This window comes from Pinus tabuliformis, chromosome 4_2 (genome assembly GCF_031772625.1).
Source record: "Pinus tabuliformis cultivar Carrire ecotype Pingquan chromosome 4_2, CPIR1, whole genome shotgun sequence".
In the NCBI taxonomy this organism is placed as follows: domain Eukaryota; kingdom Viridiplantae; phylum Streptophyta; class Pinopsida; order Pinales; family Pinaceae; genus Pinus; species Pinus tabuliformis.
The window spans coordinates 894,281,207-894,301,063 of record NC_142304.1 but is presented as its reverse complement, the minus strand read 5'-3'; the positions used below and the strand labels follow the sequence as shown (position 1 = coordinate 894,301,063).

Here is a 19,857-nt window from a genome sequence, read left to right as displayed (position 1 = left end):
ACATCTCCCAATCCCAATGTCAGCCCGGCTGACCTCTGTGTGGCTCTCCAACCCTCTGCGTCGGCCCTGCGCCTCTCTGCGTCACCCACACAGGCCCAGCTAGTGACTGCAGTCTTCTGCTGCCTCAGCGCTGATCTTCAGTGGCTGATCCCGCCTGTCTGCTCCATACTTGCTACCTCCTGACTGCTCACCATACCACTAGTTCAATTTCTCAGCTAACCTCGCTCCAGAAATTGAACTGACTAGTGTCCCTCAGTGTGTCCTCCAAGTGACCCTCAAGCCTCCTCTTATACTTTTCTCGTTGACATATCAACAGTCGAGATTAAGTCCCTAATCAACGATTAAGTTTAGATCTGGCTAGATCCATGACTTTTGGACCATTCTAACACAGTTTTATATTAATTCACATTAATATTTTATTTTCCCTAAGTTTAGACTTAGAGACTCCATTAAAAATATTAATTATTTTAATATCTCCCAAACTATTTAGAATCTGCCCAAACCCTTTCTGGGTATTGGAGATCTCATGTGCCTTAGCCTCTCCACCAATTTTCGTGGCTAGAGCACATCCGATGCTACCCCAAATCAACACTCCCTCTTAGCGAGGACTGTGCTCTAGTAATACTCCTCACTAAGCATCACTCTGATCATCTGGCATCGATCCCTGCGCTGATGCTAAGCCTGCTGCCCAACATCCTCTACATCCTCTGCACTGCTACATCCTGTACTGCTACCCATGGCCCTGCCACTGCCACTGCTGCATCCGTACTACAACTCCCTCTGCATCCTTCTTGTTATTACTCCCATTTCTGCTACTGAAATGGGTTCTTTACCATCCCCATCTTTTCCCTAAAGTAGTAAAACTTAGTCCTTCCAAGGGCCTTGGTGAGGATGTCCACCACCTATTCTCCTGTAGGAGTGTAGCTCAACTGTACAGCTCCTCGTTGGACACAGTGCCTGACAAAGTGACACTGAATATCAATATCCTTCAACCTGTCATGAAACACTAGATTCTCAGAAAGCTTGATGCAACTCTGATTATTGCACATGATCCTGGTGGCCTCCATATTCCTTCTGAATAGGTTCACAAGCAATTTTCTAAGCCATATGGCCTCACATGAAGCTGTGCTTGCCGCCATATATTCTGCCTCAGATGAGCTCAGAACCACGGACTTCTGTTTCCTACTGCACCAGGAGGTCATTCCCGATCCAATGTTGAAACAGTACCCAGAGGTACTTTTCTGATCCAATGAACTTCCTGCCCAATCTGCATCAGTAAATCCACTCAATCTAATATCCTTACTCCTGGGGTACAAGAGTCCATAATCGACTATTCCCTGTAAGTACCTGAGAACATGTTTGGTTGCTACCCAGTGCACCCTCTTCAGTTCCACCATGAACTGACTGAGGGAGTTGACAGCGTAGAAAATGTCTGGCCTGGTATTGACCAAATACATCAAGGACCCTATGAGCTGCCTATATAGGGTGGGATCGACATCCTTGTCTTCTGATGTATCAATCTTCTTCCATTTGGTGATCATTGGCGTAGCCATAGGTTTACAGTCCTCCATCTCGAATCTTTTCAGGATTTCTGTAGCATACCTCCCTTGCCTAAGGAAGATTTCTCCCTTCTACTGCTAAACTTCCAACCCTAGGAAGTAGCACATTCGTCCCCAATCCTTCATATCAAATTTTGTGGGTAGATTCTTCTTGCAGTCCCCAATGAGTCTGGATGATCCTGTCAGAAAGAGACCATCCACATACAACACTAAGATTAGTGGCTCGTTCTCTACAACCAGATAGTAGAGATTCAGAACCGCGTCACTATTGGCAAACCCCATCTTCTACAAGTAGCCATCTATTCGACCATACCATGCTCTTGGTGCCTATTTCAGCCCATACAAGGCTTTCTTCAATCTGCATACATGAGACTTCTTCTCATGAGTTTCAAAGCCCTCTGGTTGTTCAATGTATACCTCCTCTTCTATTACCTCGTTCAAAAATGTCGTTTTGACATCCAGCTGATGGATCTCCCATCCCATCTGGGCTTCAAGAGACATCACAGTTCTAATAGAAGTATATCTGGCTACCGGAAAGAAGGTCTCCTCATAGTCAATCCCTTCCTTTTGGCTACCAGGAAGAAGGTCTCCTCATAGTCAATCCCTTCCTTTTGAGCATACCCCTTAGCCACAAACCCGGCCCTGTATTTCTCAACACTGTCGTCTGCAGCGTATTTGATATTGTAGATCCATTTTGAACCTACCACTGATCTGTCTTGAGGCCTTGGCACCACCTCCGAGACATCGTTTATCATTATGGAGTTGTATTCCTCCACCATCGCATCAAGCCAAACCTGATGTTGAGCTGCCTCCTTGAAACTAGCAGGCTCTCCATCCTGAGCTACTAATGCCTGATATCTATCTGGTTGTTTTCGCTCCCTCTTATTGTTTCTTGGCGCACCGATGAAGTCCTCTACCTCTCGCAGAATCTGACGAAGTTCGCTGCTAGTTCTTCCTCTGCCAGCAGGTGCTTCTATTCGCTCCTCCTCCTCATCCTGAGAATCTTCCTATCCTGAGGAAGGATTCTTTACTTCTATAGGTTGAAGAGGCTTAACCAGCGGCTCCTCTTTCGACTGCTCCTCGAAAGGCATCTCACGAGATCTTTTGAATGCCCTGTCCTCCATGAACTTTACATCTCATCGTACTACTACCTTCCTACTCCCTGGAAGATAGATTCTGTATGCCTTAGCGTTTTCGCTATATCCCATCAGATATCCCTTTACTGCAATCTGATCTAGCATCTTCCTTTTTTCTTCGGGTATGCGGCAATATGCTAAACTCCCAAATATCCTGAAATGACTAACTTCAGGTGTCTTCCCTATGAAGACTTTCTCTAGAGTAATCTTGCCCAATGCCCAATGAGGAGTCATGTTTTGAACATAGACTGTTGTGTTGCATGCTTCCACCCACAAGAATTTTGGCATATCCTGATCATACATCATGGCCCTAGCTGCTTCTACAATAGTCCTGTTCTTTCTTTCTGCTACCCCATTCTGCTCCAGATTGTAGGGAGCTATCCACTCTCTTCTAATGCCCTCCTTAGCGCAAAAATCAGTGAAGTCTTTATCGACATATTCTCCACCATTATCTGAGCGCAAAACTTTTATTTTCTTCCCAGTCAGATTCTCCACCAGAGCCTTGAACTCCTTGAATCGACAAAAAACCTCATCCTTGGTTTTCAGAAAATAAATCCAAGTTTTCCTTGAGTGGTCATCAATGAAGGTAAGGAAATACTCGACACCACTGGGAGCTTTAACGGACATAGGTCCGCAGATATCTGAGTGTATCAATCCTAGAACACTCTTGGCCCTGTGTTTGCTCCTAGGAAATGTTGCCTTGGCATACTTTCCTAGAGCACATCCCCTGCATACATCATCTCGTTCCATACTCAAATCCGAAACTCCTATTACAATGCTCCTGAGAATTCTCAGAGTTCCATGGTGCAAGTGACCCATTCTTCTGTGCCATAGTTCATTCAAGTCCTTGTCTCCATGAATGTCTATTAGTGCCATTGGTGATTCTAGTTGTAATCTATACAACTGATTACTTTTGATCCCGATCTGCACTTTCTTTTTCCAGCTCGGGTGTTTGACATATACCTTCTCCTTGATGAAGTAGACATCATAGCCCTTGCCTTGTAGTTGCAATACGGAAAGTAAGTTCATCCCCAATCCTGGTACATGCAGCACATTTGTAGCATGGAACCGTTCTCCCGATTCTGTCTGAAAGACTATGGTACCCTTCCCTACTGGAGTACACTTTGCCTTGTTCCCCATGGTGATCTGAAATTTCATCTTCTCTTCTCGATATTCTGAGAAACACTCCCTGATTCCCGTCATATGCCACGAGGCTCCATTGTCTATATACCATACTTCTGATGATGCAGCACTAGTCATACACGCCACTTCTTCTTCCAGCCTGGAAGCTAACATAGAGAAATCGACATCTCTTTCTCTTGTGCAATCTTCTGAAAATCTGTGAGTCCCCTGACGTGGATGCCTCTGCATCGTGGTCTCGACCCATAACTGATTTTCCCTTCCTGTCTCTGATTACTCGCTCTGATACCATGTGAAAATTCTATCACTGCAGCAACTGATTTACTTTTCCTACTTATTCCACAATAAGTTATTCATGAAATTACTTCAATAAACATTAAAATAAATACTACTGCAGATATCACACCGTAATATAGAAACAAACATATGCACAAGAATCAACACATTGACAGTTATTTTGGACAACAGTCCCCGGAAAAACCCAATGCGGGAAAACCGATGCAGCAAGGGAGGTTTTTATTATTCAACAATTCTTCAGTACAACAAGGTGCCAAACTGGCTTACCCACAGAGAGAAATAATTCTCCAGCACTTCTCCCAATCCCAGCATCAGCCCGACTGACCTTTGCGTGGCTCTCCAACCCTCTGCGTCAACCCTTGCTTGATTGTGTCAGCCCTTGCTTGGTTGCATCAGCCCTGGGCCTCTCTGCGTCACCCACGCAGGCCCAGCTAGTGACTGCGCAACCTTCTGCTGCCTCTGCGTCTGCCTCTCCTGCCTCAGTGCTGATCTTCAGTGGCTGATCCCACCTCTCTGCTCTGTACTTGCTGCCTCTTGACTGCTCACTAGACCACTGGTTCAATTTCTCAACTAACTCCGCTCCAGAAATTGAACTAACTAGTCTCCCTCAGTGTGTCCTCCAAGTGACCCTCAAGCCTCCTCTTATACTTTTCTCATTGACAAATCAACGGCCGAGATTAAGTCCCTAATCAACAGCTAAGATTAGATCTGGCTTGATCCATGACTTTTGGACCATTCTAACACAGTTTTATATTAATTCACATTAATATTTTATTTTCCCTAAGTTTAGACTTAGGGACTTCATTAAAAATATTAATTATTTTAATATCTCCCAAACTGTTTAAAATCTGCCCAAACCCTTTCTAGGTATTGGAGATCTCATGTGCCTTAGCCTCTCCACCAATTTTCGTGGCTAGAGCACATCTAATGCTACCCCAAATCAACAACTTGGGCATCTTGGATTTGACCTAGATCTAAATTTTTGCTTGCTGAGATTTTTCGCGTAAATTGTTGAATCAAGCCTGCAAAATTTTCCAAATCAAATACTTAAAGAGGGCCAAAATTTTTGAAGTTTCAATTTTCAACAAATTTTACTATTTTTGGATATATTGAGGATTGTCTTGAGCATTGTTGGGTTCTTGATCTGTCATCTGTTTACTACTGTAATAAATAGATCAGATCTGAAATTTCTGAATCACATCCTCTAAATAACCCTAAAAAATAATTTTTTCAAGTTTTGGTGAAATTTTACTATTTTTGGACATCTTGGGCACTGTTTTGGGCCTCATTAGTTTGTTGATCTGTGATCTATTTACTGTTGTTATAAATATATCAGATCTGAAATATCATTGAATACTTCATCATAAAGTGGGCTAAACAAGTTAATTTACATTTGTTGGTCATTGGAAATTTTTATGTTTCATGGTTGAGCAAAATTTCATGATTTAAAGTGGCTTCCTCATTGTTGTCATAACACTAATAAAGTCTGGAATTTTTGAATTATCACTGCTGATATAGACTGTCATAAATCTGAAATTGGCTTATCTCATCTTGGTCTTAAAGGTTGTCTAACTTTGCACTCAAAATCTGAAGTTAATCTTGTTGATAGAGTTATCTTGGGCTTCTAAGTTTGAATTGGCATAATATCTTGTGTTGATAATCATTGGTGGATAAGTTGATTTACTTAAGCATCTTGTGGATTGACCTATAGTTGAATTTTGCACTTGTATCGTTAAGCACTCATCTTGTATTAAGATCATTTTTCCCATTGTTGTTAAGTACTATTGGCATAGAGTAATCATAACTTAAGTACTTAAGAAACTCAAACAATCTTAATTCAAGATAACTTCACTCATCATCTTGCATTTAGCGTCCTAGATCTAACTTGCGTTAATAATTTACCTCCTAGCATAAGCTAAGTTGATAGAGATATAGGGCAACCTTTTTCACACTAGCTTGAGAGATTCAGTTTCTCCTAATAGTTAACACATTGACCTTGCAGTCGTCAAAGCCACAGTTTCTGCAACGCCAGAGGCACTGGGTGAGTGGAACACGGGGGGAGGTATCGTTGATCAGGCCACTGTCTACTTCCCGTTGGCTTCCATTTCACAACTTACTTTGAGAATTGCTTCTCAAAACAGTTGGAGAAAATGTTACATTTAGACTAGGCATCTAATTAAAATTTACCAAGATCACTGCATCTCACATAGGTCCTAGGTCTTGCATATCATATAGGTTAGTCAAGCATTCAAGCAAGGGATGTCCATCAGGACATTTGGTTCCAATTTATAAAAAGCGAGAATTTGTGACTCCATTAAGACACTGGCTTCATAATAGAAAATCTAATCTAATCAATAATCTTGCTCGAATTTAACCAATTGGCTCTAGGCCACTCATCCGTGTCTCCCAAACAAGTTGGTTCCCAACTTGTCATCCTTCACCTCATTTCATAGGGACTACCCCCCATAGTTTGTTGTTGGGAGACAGCTAGAACAGAGTGGGCAGGGATCAGAGTGACATCCCTTGTCTTGAGCATTGTCACGGTGCCTATACAATCCGGGCGACAACAAAAACAAAACTTTTAACAACCATAACTTTTGATATGTAAGTAGGATTGGGATAAAATTTATATCGCTAGATAGCTCTCAACGAGCCAGATGCGACGGTAGTACTAATTTGTAGATTCAAGAGAGTTGATAGTTGAGGAATTTTGTGACCCTGTTTCCATGACTGGACTATGGAGGTTAGGTTGAACGAAAGTAACTCCTTCCACTAAGTTGGTTTAAGCTAAGGTGAGTGTGGGGGGATGTTACATGTATTTTTTGTAAAACCATAAATTTAACATAATACAAAGAAGATGCTCAATGAGTAAGTTTGACACCAATTCTCAATGGTATCAACATAGTATCATGAACCCCTCCCATGATACATCATAGATATAAATTGTGTTGATTTACATGGTTACTTTGCATTTAAGCTTTGTCATGTTGATTTGGGGTAGCATCGAATGTGCTCTAGCCACGAAATTTGGTGGAGAGGCTAAGGCACATGAGATCTCCAATATCCAGAAAGGGTTTGGGCAGATTCTAAACAGTTTGGAAGATATTAAAATAATTAATATTTTTAATGGAGTCCCTAAGTCTAAACTTAGGGAAATTAAAATATTAATGTGAATTAATATAAAATTGTGTTATAATGGTCCGAAAGTCATGGATCAAGCCAGATCTAATCTTAGCCGTTGATTAGGGACTTAATCTCAGCTATTGATTGTTAACGAGAAAAGTATAAGAGGAGGCTTGAGGGTCACTTGGAGAACACACCAAGAGATCAAGATTTCAACTTTCTGGGCTGCGTTAGCTGAGAAAGTTGAAAGAGTGATTTGGAGTTGCCGCTGAGGGGCAGTGAATACAGAACCAGGGAGGCAGAGATAGTGTCGGGAGGATCAGAGCAATAGCCAGGAAAGCTGACGCAGAGGGAAAAGGCCAGAACTGTTGGGAACAGCCGAAACTGCCAGGAACTGCCGGAACAGTTGGGAATGCTGACGCAGAGGGCAGAAGTCGAAACTACCAGGAACAGCCGGAACTGTCAGGAACTGCCAAAACAGCCAGGAAAGCTAACGCAGAGGGAAAAAGCCAGAACTGCCGGGAACAGCCGAAACTGCCAGGAACTACCGAGAAAGCTGAGGCAAAGGGCAGAAGCCGGAACTGCGGAGAAAGCTAATGCAGAGGGCAGAAGCCGGAACTACCGGGAAAGCTGACGCAGAGGGCAGAAGAAGCTAACGCAGAGGGCAGAAGAGGCTGACGCTGGGGTTTTTCGTGGGGTAGATTGGAGCTGAGGAGCTGCCGAAGTGTTTATCCGGGGTTTCAACCAGAGCATCTGTCTCCGAAGGAGAGGTACTACTGTCGAGATTTTTCTCTGTTGGGTGAGCCGGATTTGGCACCCAGATTGTATTCTGAAACTGCTTAATAAATCAAACCCTCAGATAGCTGCACCGGTTTTCCCGCATTGGGTTTTTCCGGGGACATTAGTCCAAAAATAACGGTGTCATTTGTGTGCTTGTTTCTGTTTCCTTCAGTTGATGATCTGTAATGTGTTGAGCATGTACTTGTGTTTATTTTCAGTATTTACATGGTAAATAACTTGTTAATTAATCAGAACAAGTAGGAAGGAATAAATCAGAAAGTACATGGAGGGTTTCTAACTGTTAGACTTAGAAACTTCAACATGGTATCGGAGCGTGGTTGTAGATCACAGGAGAACTAAGGACATCAACCAAGCAGAGCAGCAACAGCAGAAAACAGTTGTCCCGAGTAACAGAATCTGTTCCTAGCAGCAAAACAGTAAGGAAGTCATCAAGTTCGGGCCAAGAAGAGGTTGCACAGAGGCTAAGGGAGGCAAAGACAAGCTCATGCAGAGGCCAGGAGCGCTGACGCAGTTGGCTTAGGGGGCTAGTTTGTCGGTGTTGGGATTGCACAGAGCCTAGGAGCTCTCACCTTCAAGTTGTTAGGGTTTAGGAGGCTGTGGATAAGTTGCAGAGTGGAGCTGGTGGGGTACAGTTTTCAGAACAGTACCTAACAGGGCAAGGCCAAGAAGGAGGGAGTTGCTACCGAGGGTTTCTAGCCGAGAAATCCGAATCAGTGGTGCGGTTGCACAGACGATCAAAGTAGGGGGCATCTTGACATCGGCAAAAGGATTTCCAAGAGCGAAACCGAAGCTCAAAGGGAATCACATCGAGAACTTCCAGGAGGGAAGTAGAAGAGCAGCGGAATGGCACTACACGGAGTAAGAAACCAGGATAGAGCCTCAAACTTCGTAGTCTGGAAGGCCAGAATCTTATCCGTACTTGACAGAAATCTTGTCAATCTCTTCGCCTTGAAGATGATAGCGGTCCCAATTGACCCAACTGACAATGATAGGTATGAGGAAGCAATGGTGAGGGCCAAGAGTATCATTCTTGACGGGGTCAAGGATCATATAGTACCACATATTGCCGAGAAGAATACGGCACAGAAGATGTGGGAGGCCCTGACCAAGTTGTATCAGCATACTTTCGTGCAGAGGAAGATGCTCCTAGAAAATCAGCGGCAGTCATATCAAATGCAGAAGGGAGAACAGATCGACACCTTCCTCGGTCGATTGAAGGAGATCCGAGATCAACTGACTTCCATAGGGGCCACACCAGATCCAGAGTTGATGGTGAGAACAGCCCTGAATGCAGTCTCAGAAGACTGGGAGGTGTTTGTCCAGAGCATACTAGGCAGGGCGACCCTTCCAGATTGGGAGGAAATGTGGGCAGCTCTTCACCAAGAAGAGATCAGGAGGGTGACCAAGACAGGAAGCAGCAGCAAGGGGATCAGAATCAAGAAGGAGGAGGAGGTGGATGCTGCCCTAGCATCTAAGGGTAAGCAAGAAAAGCGGAAGAAGAAGGACCTCTCCAAGGTCAAATGCTTCCACTGTGGGGAGCTGGGTCATTATGCGACCCAGTGTCCAAGGAAGAAGAGCAAGGGAGAGGCTTCCGAGACCAAGGCAACGCCAGCAAGGGCAGAGAAGGAAGTGGAGACAGACGATGACTGTGCCATGAGTGCACACACACCACTTGAGCGAAAGTGGGGAGACATCGAGTTGTAGTCAAGAGGACTACAGAAGATGAGGGGCAGGATCCTTGAGGTACCCAACCTCTTGGATTATACCTGGCTACGGGAGCCCCGAAGAGTAGCAGGACTGGCAGATGTCAGTAGAGACGGATGGGGATGGAGCGACAGAGAGAGCTACAGTGCAAGATTCCCAAGACAGCGCGAGGCTAGCAAGCTGCAATAGTGCGAGAGGCACGGGAGTGTTGCACCAATGCAGGATGGCACAAAGAGGTGTGCAACGGTGATAGATGCATGGAGTTGTTGCAGCAGTGCAGAGGTCAGAGAGGGAGCACTTGTCAGCGACAAAGGGAGCTTCAGCATCAGGAGTGTCTCTAGCCTAACAGAGATGTCAGAGTTGGGAGATCAGTTACTTACTTCTCAGTAACTGAGTTGCAGTGCAACAGTTAGCAGTGGCGGTGCTATGGGCAGCACGATGCAGCATGATGAGAGGGGATGCAATGCAGACGCAGCAGTGGCAGTGGCAGGGCCATGGGCAGCAGCACGGATGCAGAGGGAGCTGTCGTACAGATGCAGCAGTGGCAGTGGCAGAGCCATGGGTGGCAGTACGAGATGCAGCAATACAGATGATGGGCAGCAAGCCTAGCATCAGGGACCAATGCCGAATGATCAGAGTAATACTCAGTAAGGAGTATTGCTAGAGCACAGTCCTCGCTAAGAGGGAGTGTTGATTTGGGGTAGCATCAGATGTGCTCTAGCCACGAAATTTGGTGGAGAGGCTAAGGCACATGAGATCTCCAATACCCATAAAGGGTTTGGGCAGATTTTAAACAGTTTGAGAGATATTAAAATAATTAATATTTTTAATGGAGTGAAATTAAAATATTAATGTGAATTAATATAAAACTGTGTTAGAATGATCCGAAAGTCATGGATCAAGACAGATCTAATCTTAGCCATTGATTAGGGACTTAATCTCGGCCATTGATTTGTCAACGAGAAAAATATAAGAGTAGGCTTGAGGGTCACTTGGAGAACACACCAAGAGATCAAGATTTCGACTTTCTGGGGCTGGGTTTGCTGAAAAAAGTTGAGAGAGTGATCTGGAGTTGCAGCTGAGGGGCAGTGAATACAAAAGCAGAGAGGCAGATATAGTGCTAGGAGGATCAGTGCAACAGCCGAGAAAGCTGACGCAGAGGGTAGAAGTCGGAACTACCGGGAATAGCCGGAACTGCCGGGAACTGCCGGAACTGCTGGGAAAGTTGACGCAGAGGGCAGAAGCCGAAGCTGCCGGAAACAGCGAGAACTGTCGGAACAACCGGGAAAGCTGACGCAGAGTGTAGAAGTCGGAACTATCGGGAACAGCCGGAACTGTCGGGAAAGCTGACACAAAGGGCAGAAGCCGGAATCGCTGGGAATAGCCGGAACCGCCGGGAACTGCCGGAACTGCGGAGAAAGCTGACACAGAGGGCAGAATCCGAAACTGTCGGGAACAGCCGGAACTACCGGGAACTGTCGGAACTACCGAGAAAGCTGACGCAGAGGGCAGGAGAGGCTGACGCAGTCCATAGAGGCTAACGTTGGGGTTTTTCGTGGGGCAGATTGGAGATGAGGAGCTGCCAGAGTGTTTATCCGGGGTTTCAGCCGGAGCATCTGTCTTCGAAGGAGAGGTACTACTGTTGAGATTTTTCTCTGTTTGGTGAGCCGTATTTGGCACCCAGATTGTATTCTGAAACTGCTTAATAAATCAAACCCTCAGAGCGCTACACCGGTTTTCCCGCATTGGGTTTTTCCGGGGACATTAGTCCAAAAATAACGGTGTCATTTGTGTGCTTGTTTCTGTTTCCTTCAGTTGATGATCTGTAATGTGTTGAGCATGTACTTGTGTTTATTTTTCAGTATTTACATGGTAAATAACTTGTTAATTAATCAGAACAGGTAGGAAGGAATAAATCAGAAAGTACATGGAGCATTTCTAACTGTTAGACTTAGAAACTTCAACATGTCCTTCTATAGTAGCTACTAGAGGTGCACAGTTACAATCTAAAATTTTCCTATGTCAATATTGACTCTTCTTGCAGGAGTTAATGACACTGCTTCACTCTAATTCAGAGTAAACAAAGAAAAGCATTAGATGTCTCATGTTTAACTTTCCATATAAAACAAGTTTTCTAATGTATTATAATGAGTTCCTTTTAGAAACCCATTATGGCCTCCATTTATATATTGGTATGCAAGTATGCAAGAGAGGAGATTATTGAAACTGTTCATATATCTGTACACTCATTTCTATTAACTAATTAACATAAAGCACAAAATTGTGGGATATGGATCAAGTTTGACCATGTTTCCAATAAAATACAGTAAAGTCGGCAAGTGAAGAATTTACACTAATCACCTAAAAGATATAAGGATAAAGTACAAATATAATACATGTTCACTAGACTAAATCTTATCATATCTTGTGAGTTATAGTAACAAATTATTTCAGGTGGTCACTTCTTTTTCTAGGATATTTGCTCTAAACCCCCATTGTTTTCCACTGAATCTCAGGAGCCTTTTGATTCATTGATTTTGCAACAACAGTTCAACTGCAGCACCTTGCATAATCAGAGCTACAGTATGCATCAATAAGTTTGCTCACTTGTATTGAACCTAGGAAACTCATTGCCAGTCTAATAGGACTTGAGGACAGCAGAACAATAGAGATAAACTTGAGAAACCTAAGAAAAGAAAACCAGATCAAGAGACAGTTTTGCCAAGGGTCAGGAATTAAATCACCTCAATGCTTCTGCCTTGCAAATTTTCACCAAGTACATTCACCTCTATACCTGCATCTCTCAGTGCTTTAATTGCTTTTCCTCGGAAGTGTTGCAAAGGATGTCTAAGACCAACGACCACTTTAGAAACTCCTCCCTGAAAACCAAATAGCAGATCCCCATCATGAGGAAAATTGCTGAAATTCAACGCTCTATTCAATAACATGGCCAAAATCATAAAGTAAAATTGATCCGTATCAAGAAACCTTAGCATTTAAAAACTGCCACATTGATTCCCATCAAGATAACTTTGTGTTAAACCAACATTATGGCCAAATATTATGTGAAACCAACTTTCAAAGGAAAGACCAAATTAGGCTCTAGTTAAAACTCTCAAATCCATAGCTTATAGACCCATGTCAAGAAAGCCAGATAAGATTGAAAGAAGCTTATTCATTTGCAGAGAGGACCAACCATAATGACTCTTCCTAGAAGCGAAGCTAATCTGCCTCAAGTCAAGCTGCAAAGCCTATGCAGAAAAACATATCTACTGAAATTTTTTCTTAGACATGGAATAAACAAATCGGGATATGTATAAGCCTTCAGGAAACATGTTTAGAACGTAAGGCTTTTTAATGTTTCTATACATATTCAAGGATTCATGTAAAATGAATATATCCGAAGTAGTCACTTTGCTTACTCCCTCTGCCGCTAACCTGCCTACCTGTCCCATCTTCAAAAGAGTCAAAGATATAAGCTTAAATCTGATAAATTCAGACAATGTTCATATAAGAGTATGCTATTTAAAGTTGAAAACAGCAAATGAATCAAGCTGGGAATATATATTTAAGAGAGAAAGAGCCAATGGTTTACAAATAGCTTTTGAGCCTATCTCTAGTATCAGAACTAATAAGCCTAGTGCAGACACCCCAGCCAGGGATACAGAGGGCATTAGGTCAGTACAACCACTTCCTCCCATTTTGGTAAGGGACAACTCACCATGATCACAAAGCCATACCCATTCCAATCTGTTCCAGCACAAGAACGTATCTGTTTCTAGATCAAATGGTCAGACAGCCATTACTAGTTAGTTTATTCACTTTGCCATTAGATGCAAGGAGAATTTCAAATGATCATTCCCGGGCCCCTTCCAAGATTACCCAGTATTGTCCCTGTTACTGCAAAATCTAACACCTTAGTGCTGGCCCACACTAGATCCCCAACAACAATGGGATCCACCACCACCATCACCTTAGTAGCAAATTCCCCTATTGTTTTGTGGGCAGATGTTATCCCCACAAGGGAGGCTTCCCCGATAAGACTTAGAAGTAAGATGACTAAGGGATCCTAAGCCAAATGGCTCTCTAAAGAGCTTGTTAATTAATTAAAACCCCAGAATAATCTTCAATAACGTATGGCCCCGGCTGAAATGAAATGGCAACATCAAAGAAGCGATGGTTCGAGATAGGCAATGGAGATGCTCAAATAGATTATCAAACAAGTGCCGCTTTATATATATATATACATATAAAGTGGATAATGGAGGATCAGTGCCTTAGCTCATTAATGAATTTTTGGGCATATGGAGTCAAACAAGGAGTGAGTCAATAGCTAAACACATTTATATGGCATTTATTAAGAAGCCTCAAAAAAAACCCGATCCAACAATTGGAGCAAAATGGAAGATAATATTCACGACAAAATAACACTATTCATCCAAGCATCACTTAGTCAATCCAAAAAAAGTTCATCCATCCAAAACATATCTTCCCCAAGACAATTCGCTTCACTTAAAATATCCAAAGCCAAATATTTACAAGGAAATATCACAGAAATTTCATATTGCCATGGGATTTCATCCCCAAAATTCCATGAGAAAATTGTTGAGCTTGGGTAGCATCGGATGTGCTCTAGCTCCGAAATTTGGAGGGGCTAGAACACATGAAGTCTCCAGAACCCAGAAATCGTTTGGAGAAATTCCACCTAAATGAGGAGTTATTAAAATAATTAATATTTTTAATGGGTTCCTGAGTCTAAACTTATAAAATAAAAATATTAATGTGTATTAATAAAAATATGGGTGAGAAGGTTCTAAGTGACGAGGATCAACTCTGTTTTAATCTTAGACTTTGATTAGAGATTAGATCACGGCCATAGATTCATCAACAGGAAAAGTATAAGAGGAGGCTCGAGGGTCAGTTGGAGATACACTAAAGAGATCAAAGAGTTCGATTTTTCTGGGGCGTGGTTTGCTAAGAAAGTCGAGCTAAGTGATCTGAGTTTCAGTGAGACCGGCAATTCGACAAAGGGACTTCAATCCAAGGCAGAGAATACATAGCAGAGAGCCAAAGCAGCAACAGGAGAGACATCGCAGCTCCAGAGAGGGTGACGCAGAAGCTGGAGGGGTTGACGCATTCCTTTAGAGGCAGTGCTGGGGTTTTTTATGGGGCAGAGAGAGCAGCGTTTCAGCATATCAACTTTTAAGCAACGGAGGCTCACTGGGAGGGTGACGCAGTTCCAGCGCACAGCTTGGAGCAGTCATCGTTGCCCAACACTGGGAACAGCAGTTGTCATCTGTGGAGTTTGATCATCCAGTTGCTGGAATTGTCAAAATATTTGTCTTCGGATAGAGGCAATTGTCAGGTTTATTCTCTATTGGGTGAGCCAGATTTGGCACACTAGTTGTATTAAGAAATTTTCTTAATAATACAAACCCTCTATATGATGCACCGTTTTCCCGAATTGGATTTTCCAGGGACGATTATCCAAAAATAACGGTGTCCCTTGTGTGATTGTCTCAATTTATTTCAGTTCATGATCTATATGTATGTGTAGGTTGCAACAGTGTTTTCATCTATGTTTAAATAATTAAATAACTTGTTGAATGCAAAGAACAAGTAGGAGATGATAAACCAGTGATTGCAGTAGGATTTCTGACGTGTAGATTGAGAAATACTCACAAAAATGAGGTGAAATCTCTCTCTATTAATAGGAGAGTGTGATGTCCCCTCTAATTAAAATTTCCAGACAGTTGCATCAATTTTGCAATTTTGCATAATGTTATTAAATTTTGAACTCACAACTTAGGAGAAGTGGGTAAATGCATAGGAGGAATAATTTTTATTTAAGAAAGAACCCCATTATAGGAGAAAGGATAAAATCGTGGCATTAGTGGGATGTGGGGGCCACTCCAAAGGGAAATACGCACCCCTTGGAGAGTTCAATTTGGAGAGAGAAAAGGGAAGAAGGGAGTTCGATGTGGTGGAGCCCACAAGGGAAGAAAGGGCAGCAAATTACAAATAGAAGGAGAAACACTCATTTTGGGACTTTTGCTCATTTGACAACCAGACCATTGTTTGCTCAAACTGTTCAGCTGAGTCAACAAAGTGTTGTTCAACACACGAGATCTCCAAGCAGAAATCTCACCCTACCTTCGGTGGACTTCGAGTGCCCTCCCTAGGAGGAGTTCCATTTCAATTGTAGAGTTGTTCCAATGATTATTCAAGCAGATTTGTGGGTCTTTCTCAATGGTCTGGACGCAGGAAGGGAAATATGCACACCCAGAGGAAGGCAGTTGTGGGGCAGCGTTTTGTTGGGTCTTTCAAGAGAGGATCAGACTCCAATTTATTGGACTTTTGGGGGTTGATTGGGCATATTTCTGGAGGGCTTTTGTTGTAGTTTCATCACCCATCACCAATGACTACGTGGGCTGTTGATTTGGGGTAGCATCGGATGTGCTCTAGACATGAAAATTGGTGGAGAGGCTAAAGCACATGAGATCTCCAAGACCCAGAAATGGTTTGGACAGATTGTACCCAGTTTGGGAGATATTAAAACAATTAATATTTTTAATGGAGTTCCTAAGTCTAAACTTAGGAAAAATAAAATATTAATGGGTATTAATATAAAATTGGGTTAGAAGGTTCCAAAAGTCATGGATCAAGCCAAATCTAATCTTAGCCGTTGATTAGAGATTTAATCTCGACCGTTGAAAGACCAATAGGAAAAGTATAAGAAGAGGCTTAAGGATCAGTTGGAGAACACACTGAGGGAGACCAGTAAGTTCAATTTCTGGAGCAGGTTAGCTGAGAAATTCGAACTAGTGGTCTGGAGAGCAACAAGAGGTAGCGGGTACAGAACAGAGAATCAGGAACAGCACCAGAGGACCAGCACAAAGGTTAGAGAAGCAGACGCAAAGCCTCTCAGGCAGACGGAGAGGCAGCAAAACTGCGCAATCACTGGAGGGCCTGCGTGGGTGACGCAGACAGGCCCAGTGCTGACGCAGAGTGTCTGGGAGCTGTGCAGAGGCCAACAAGCCTAATGCTGAGACTGGGAGAAGTGTTGGAGAATTTTTCTCTATTGGGTAAGCCAGTTTGGCACCCAGTTGTACTGAAGAATTGTTGAATAATAAAAATCCTCCTCTGCTGCACCGGTTTTCCCACATTGGGTTTTTCCGGGGACAATTGTCCAAAATATCTGTGTTGATGTGTCTGATTCTTGTGCATGTATTTTTTTCTGTATTATGGTGTGATATCTGCAGCAGAATTTATTTTAATGTTTACTGAAGGGTTTTCATAAATAACTTATTGAGAAATAAGTAGGTAAAATAAATCAGTGGTTGCAGTGATAGAATTTTCACATGGTATCAGAGCAAGTAATCAAAGACAGGAAGGGAAAATCAATTATGGGTCAAGACCATGATGCAGAGGCATCTACGTCAGGAGACTCGCACAGATTTTCAGAAAATTGCACAAGAGACAGTAATTTCGATTTCTCTATGTTGGCTTCCAGGCTGGAAGAAGAAGTGGCTTGTGTGACTAGCTCTACATCATCAGAGGTATGGTATATAGACAATGGAGCCTCTTGGCATATGACGGGAATCCGGGAATGTTTCTCAGATTATCAGGAGGAAAGGATGAATTTTCAGATCACCATGGGGAATAAGGCAAAGTGTACTCCAGTAGGGAAGGGTACCATAGTTTTTCAAACAGAAACGGGAGAGCGGTTCCGTGCTACCAATGTGCTGCATGTACCAGGATTGGGGATGAACTTACTTTCCGTGTCGCAACTTCAAGGCAAAGGCTATGACATTTTCTTCATCAAGGAGAAATTATACGTCAAACACTTGAGCTGGAAAAAGAAAGTGCAGATCAAGATCAGAAGTAATAGGTTATACAGACTACAACTAGAATCACCAATGGCACTAATAAGCAGTCATGGAGACAAGGATTTGAACGAACTATGGCACAGAAGAATGGGACATTTGCACCATGGGGCGCTGAGAATTCTCAAAAACACTGTAACAGGAGTTTCAGATCTTAGTACAGAACGAGATGATGTATGCAGAGGTTGTGCTCTGAGAAAGTATGCCAAAGCAGCATTTCCTAGACGTAAAAACAGGGCCAAGAGTGTATTAGGATTGATACACTTAGATATCTGCGGACCTATGTGCACTAAAGCTCTTAGTGGTGCCGAGTACTTCGTCACCTTCATTGATGACCACTCAAGGAAAACTTGGATTTAGTTTCTGAAAACCAAGGACGAGGTTTTTGTCGATTCAAAGAGTTCAAGGCTCTGGTGGAGAATTTGACTAGGAAGAAAATAAAAGTTTTGCGCTCAGATAATGGGGGAGAGTATGTCGATAGGACTGTGAAAATTCTATCACTACAGCAACTGATTTACTTTTCCTACTTATTCCTCAATAAGTTATTTATGAAATTACTTCAATAAACATTAAAATAAATATTGCTACAGATATCACACTGTAATACAAAAACAAACAAATGCACAAGAATCAACACATTGACACAGATATTTTGGACAACAGTCCCCGGAGAAAAAAAACAAAAACAAACAAAAAAACAATGTGGGAAAACCGGTGCAACAAGGGAGGATTTTATTATTCAGCAATTTTCCAGTACAACAGGGTTCTAAACTGCCTTACCCACAGAGAGAAAAATTCTCTAGCACTTCTCCAAATCCCAGTGTCAACCCAGCTGACCTCTGCATGGCTCTCAGACACTCTACGTTAGCTCTGGGCCTCTCTGCGTCACCCACGCAGGCCCAACTAGTGACTACGCAGTCTCCTGCTGCCTCTGCATCTCCCTGGAATGCCCTGTGTCTGCCTCTCCTGCCTCAGCGCTGATCTCCAGTGGCTGATCCCATCTCTCTATTCCATACTTGCTGCCTCCAGACTGCTCACCAGACCACTGGTTCAATTTCTCTGCTAACCCCGATCTAGAAATTGAACTGACTGGTCTCCCTCAGTGTGTTCTCCAAGTGACCCTCAAGCCTCCTCTTATACTTTTCTCGTTGACAGATCAACAGCCGAAATTAAGTCCCTAATCAACGGCTAAGATTAGATCTGGATTGATCCATGACTTTTGGACCCTTCTAACACAGTTTTATATTAATTCACATTAAAATTTTATTTTCCCTAAGTTTAGACTTAGGGTCTTCATTAAAAATATTAATTATTTTAATATCTCCCAAAATATTTAGAATCTGCCCAAACCATTTCGGGTATTGGAGATCTCATGTGCTTTAGCCTCTCCACCAATTTTCGTGGTTAAAGCACATCCGATGCTACCTCAAATCAACACTCCCTCTTAGCGAGGACTATGCTCTAGTAGTACTCCTCACTGAGTATCACCCTAATCATCTGGCATCGGTCCTTGTGCTGATGCTAAGCCTCCCTGCCCAACATCCTCTGCACTGTTGTATCTTGTACTGCTGCCCATGGCTCTGCTACTGCCACTGCTGCATCTGTACGACAACTCCCTCTGCATTCGTGCTGTTGTTGGTCCTTTCTCCCAACACTACATCTGCACTGCAACTCCCTCTGCATCCGTGCTGCTATCACTCCCATTTCTGCTTCTGAAACGGGTTCTTTACCATCCCCATCTTTTCCCTAAAGTAGTCAAACTTTGTCCTTCCAAGGGCCTTGGTGAGGATGTCCGCCACCTATTCTCCTGTAGGAGTGTAGCTCAATTGTACAGCTCCTTGTTGGACACAATCTCTGACAGAGTGACACCGGATATCAATATGCTTCGACCTATCATGAAACACTGGATTCTCAGAGAGCTTGATGCAACTCTGATTGTCGCACATGATCTTGGTCACCTCCATATTCCTTCTGAATAGGTTCACAAGCAGTTTTCTAAGCCATATGGCCTCACACGAAGATGTGCTTGCTGCCATATATTTTGCCTCATATGAGATCAGAACCACGGACTTCTATTTCCTACTGCACTAGGAGGTCATTCCTGATCCAATGTTGAAACAGTACCCAGAGGTACTTTTCCGATCCATTGAACTTCATGCCCAATCTGCATCAGTAAATCCACTCAAACTGATATCCTTACCTTTGGTGTAC

At 42.9% G+C, this 19,857-nt stretch overlaps 1 protein-coding gene across 2 annotated transcripts in view; it reads right to left on the bottom strand.

Moving 5' to 3' along the window:
* Positions 1–19,857, bottom strand: part of LOC149172581 (riboflavin biosynthesis protein PYRR, chloroplastic-like) — a 374,041-nt gene that overhangs the window by 337,064 nt on the left and 17,120 nt on the right. For both annotated transcript variants that reach the window (XM_089424347.1, XM_089424346.1), the window contains exon 2: positions 12,505–12,639. In XM_089424347.1, coding sequence (XP_089280473.1) covers positions 12,505–12,639 — 135 coding nt within the window. The remainder of the gene's footprint in view (positions 1–12,504; positions 12,640–19,857) is intronic.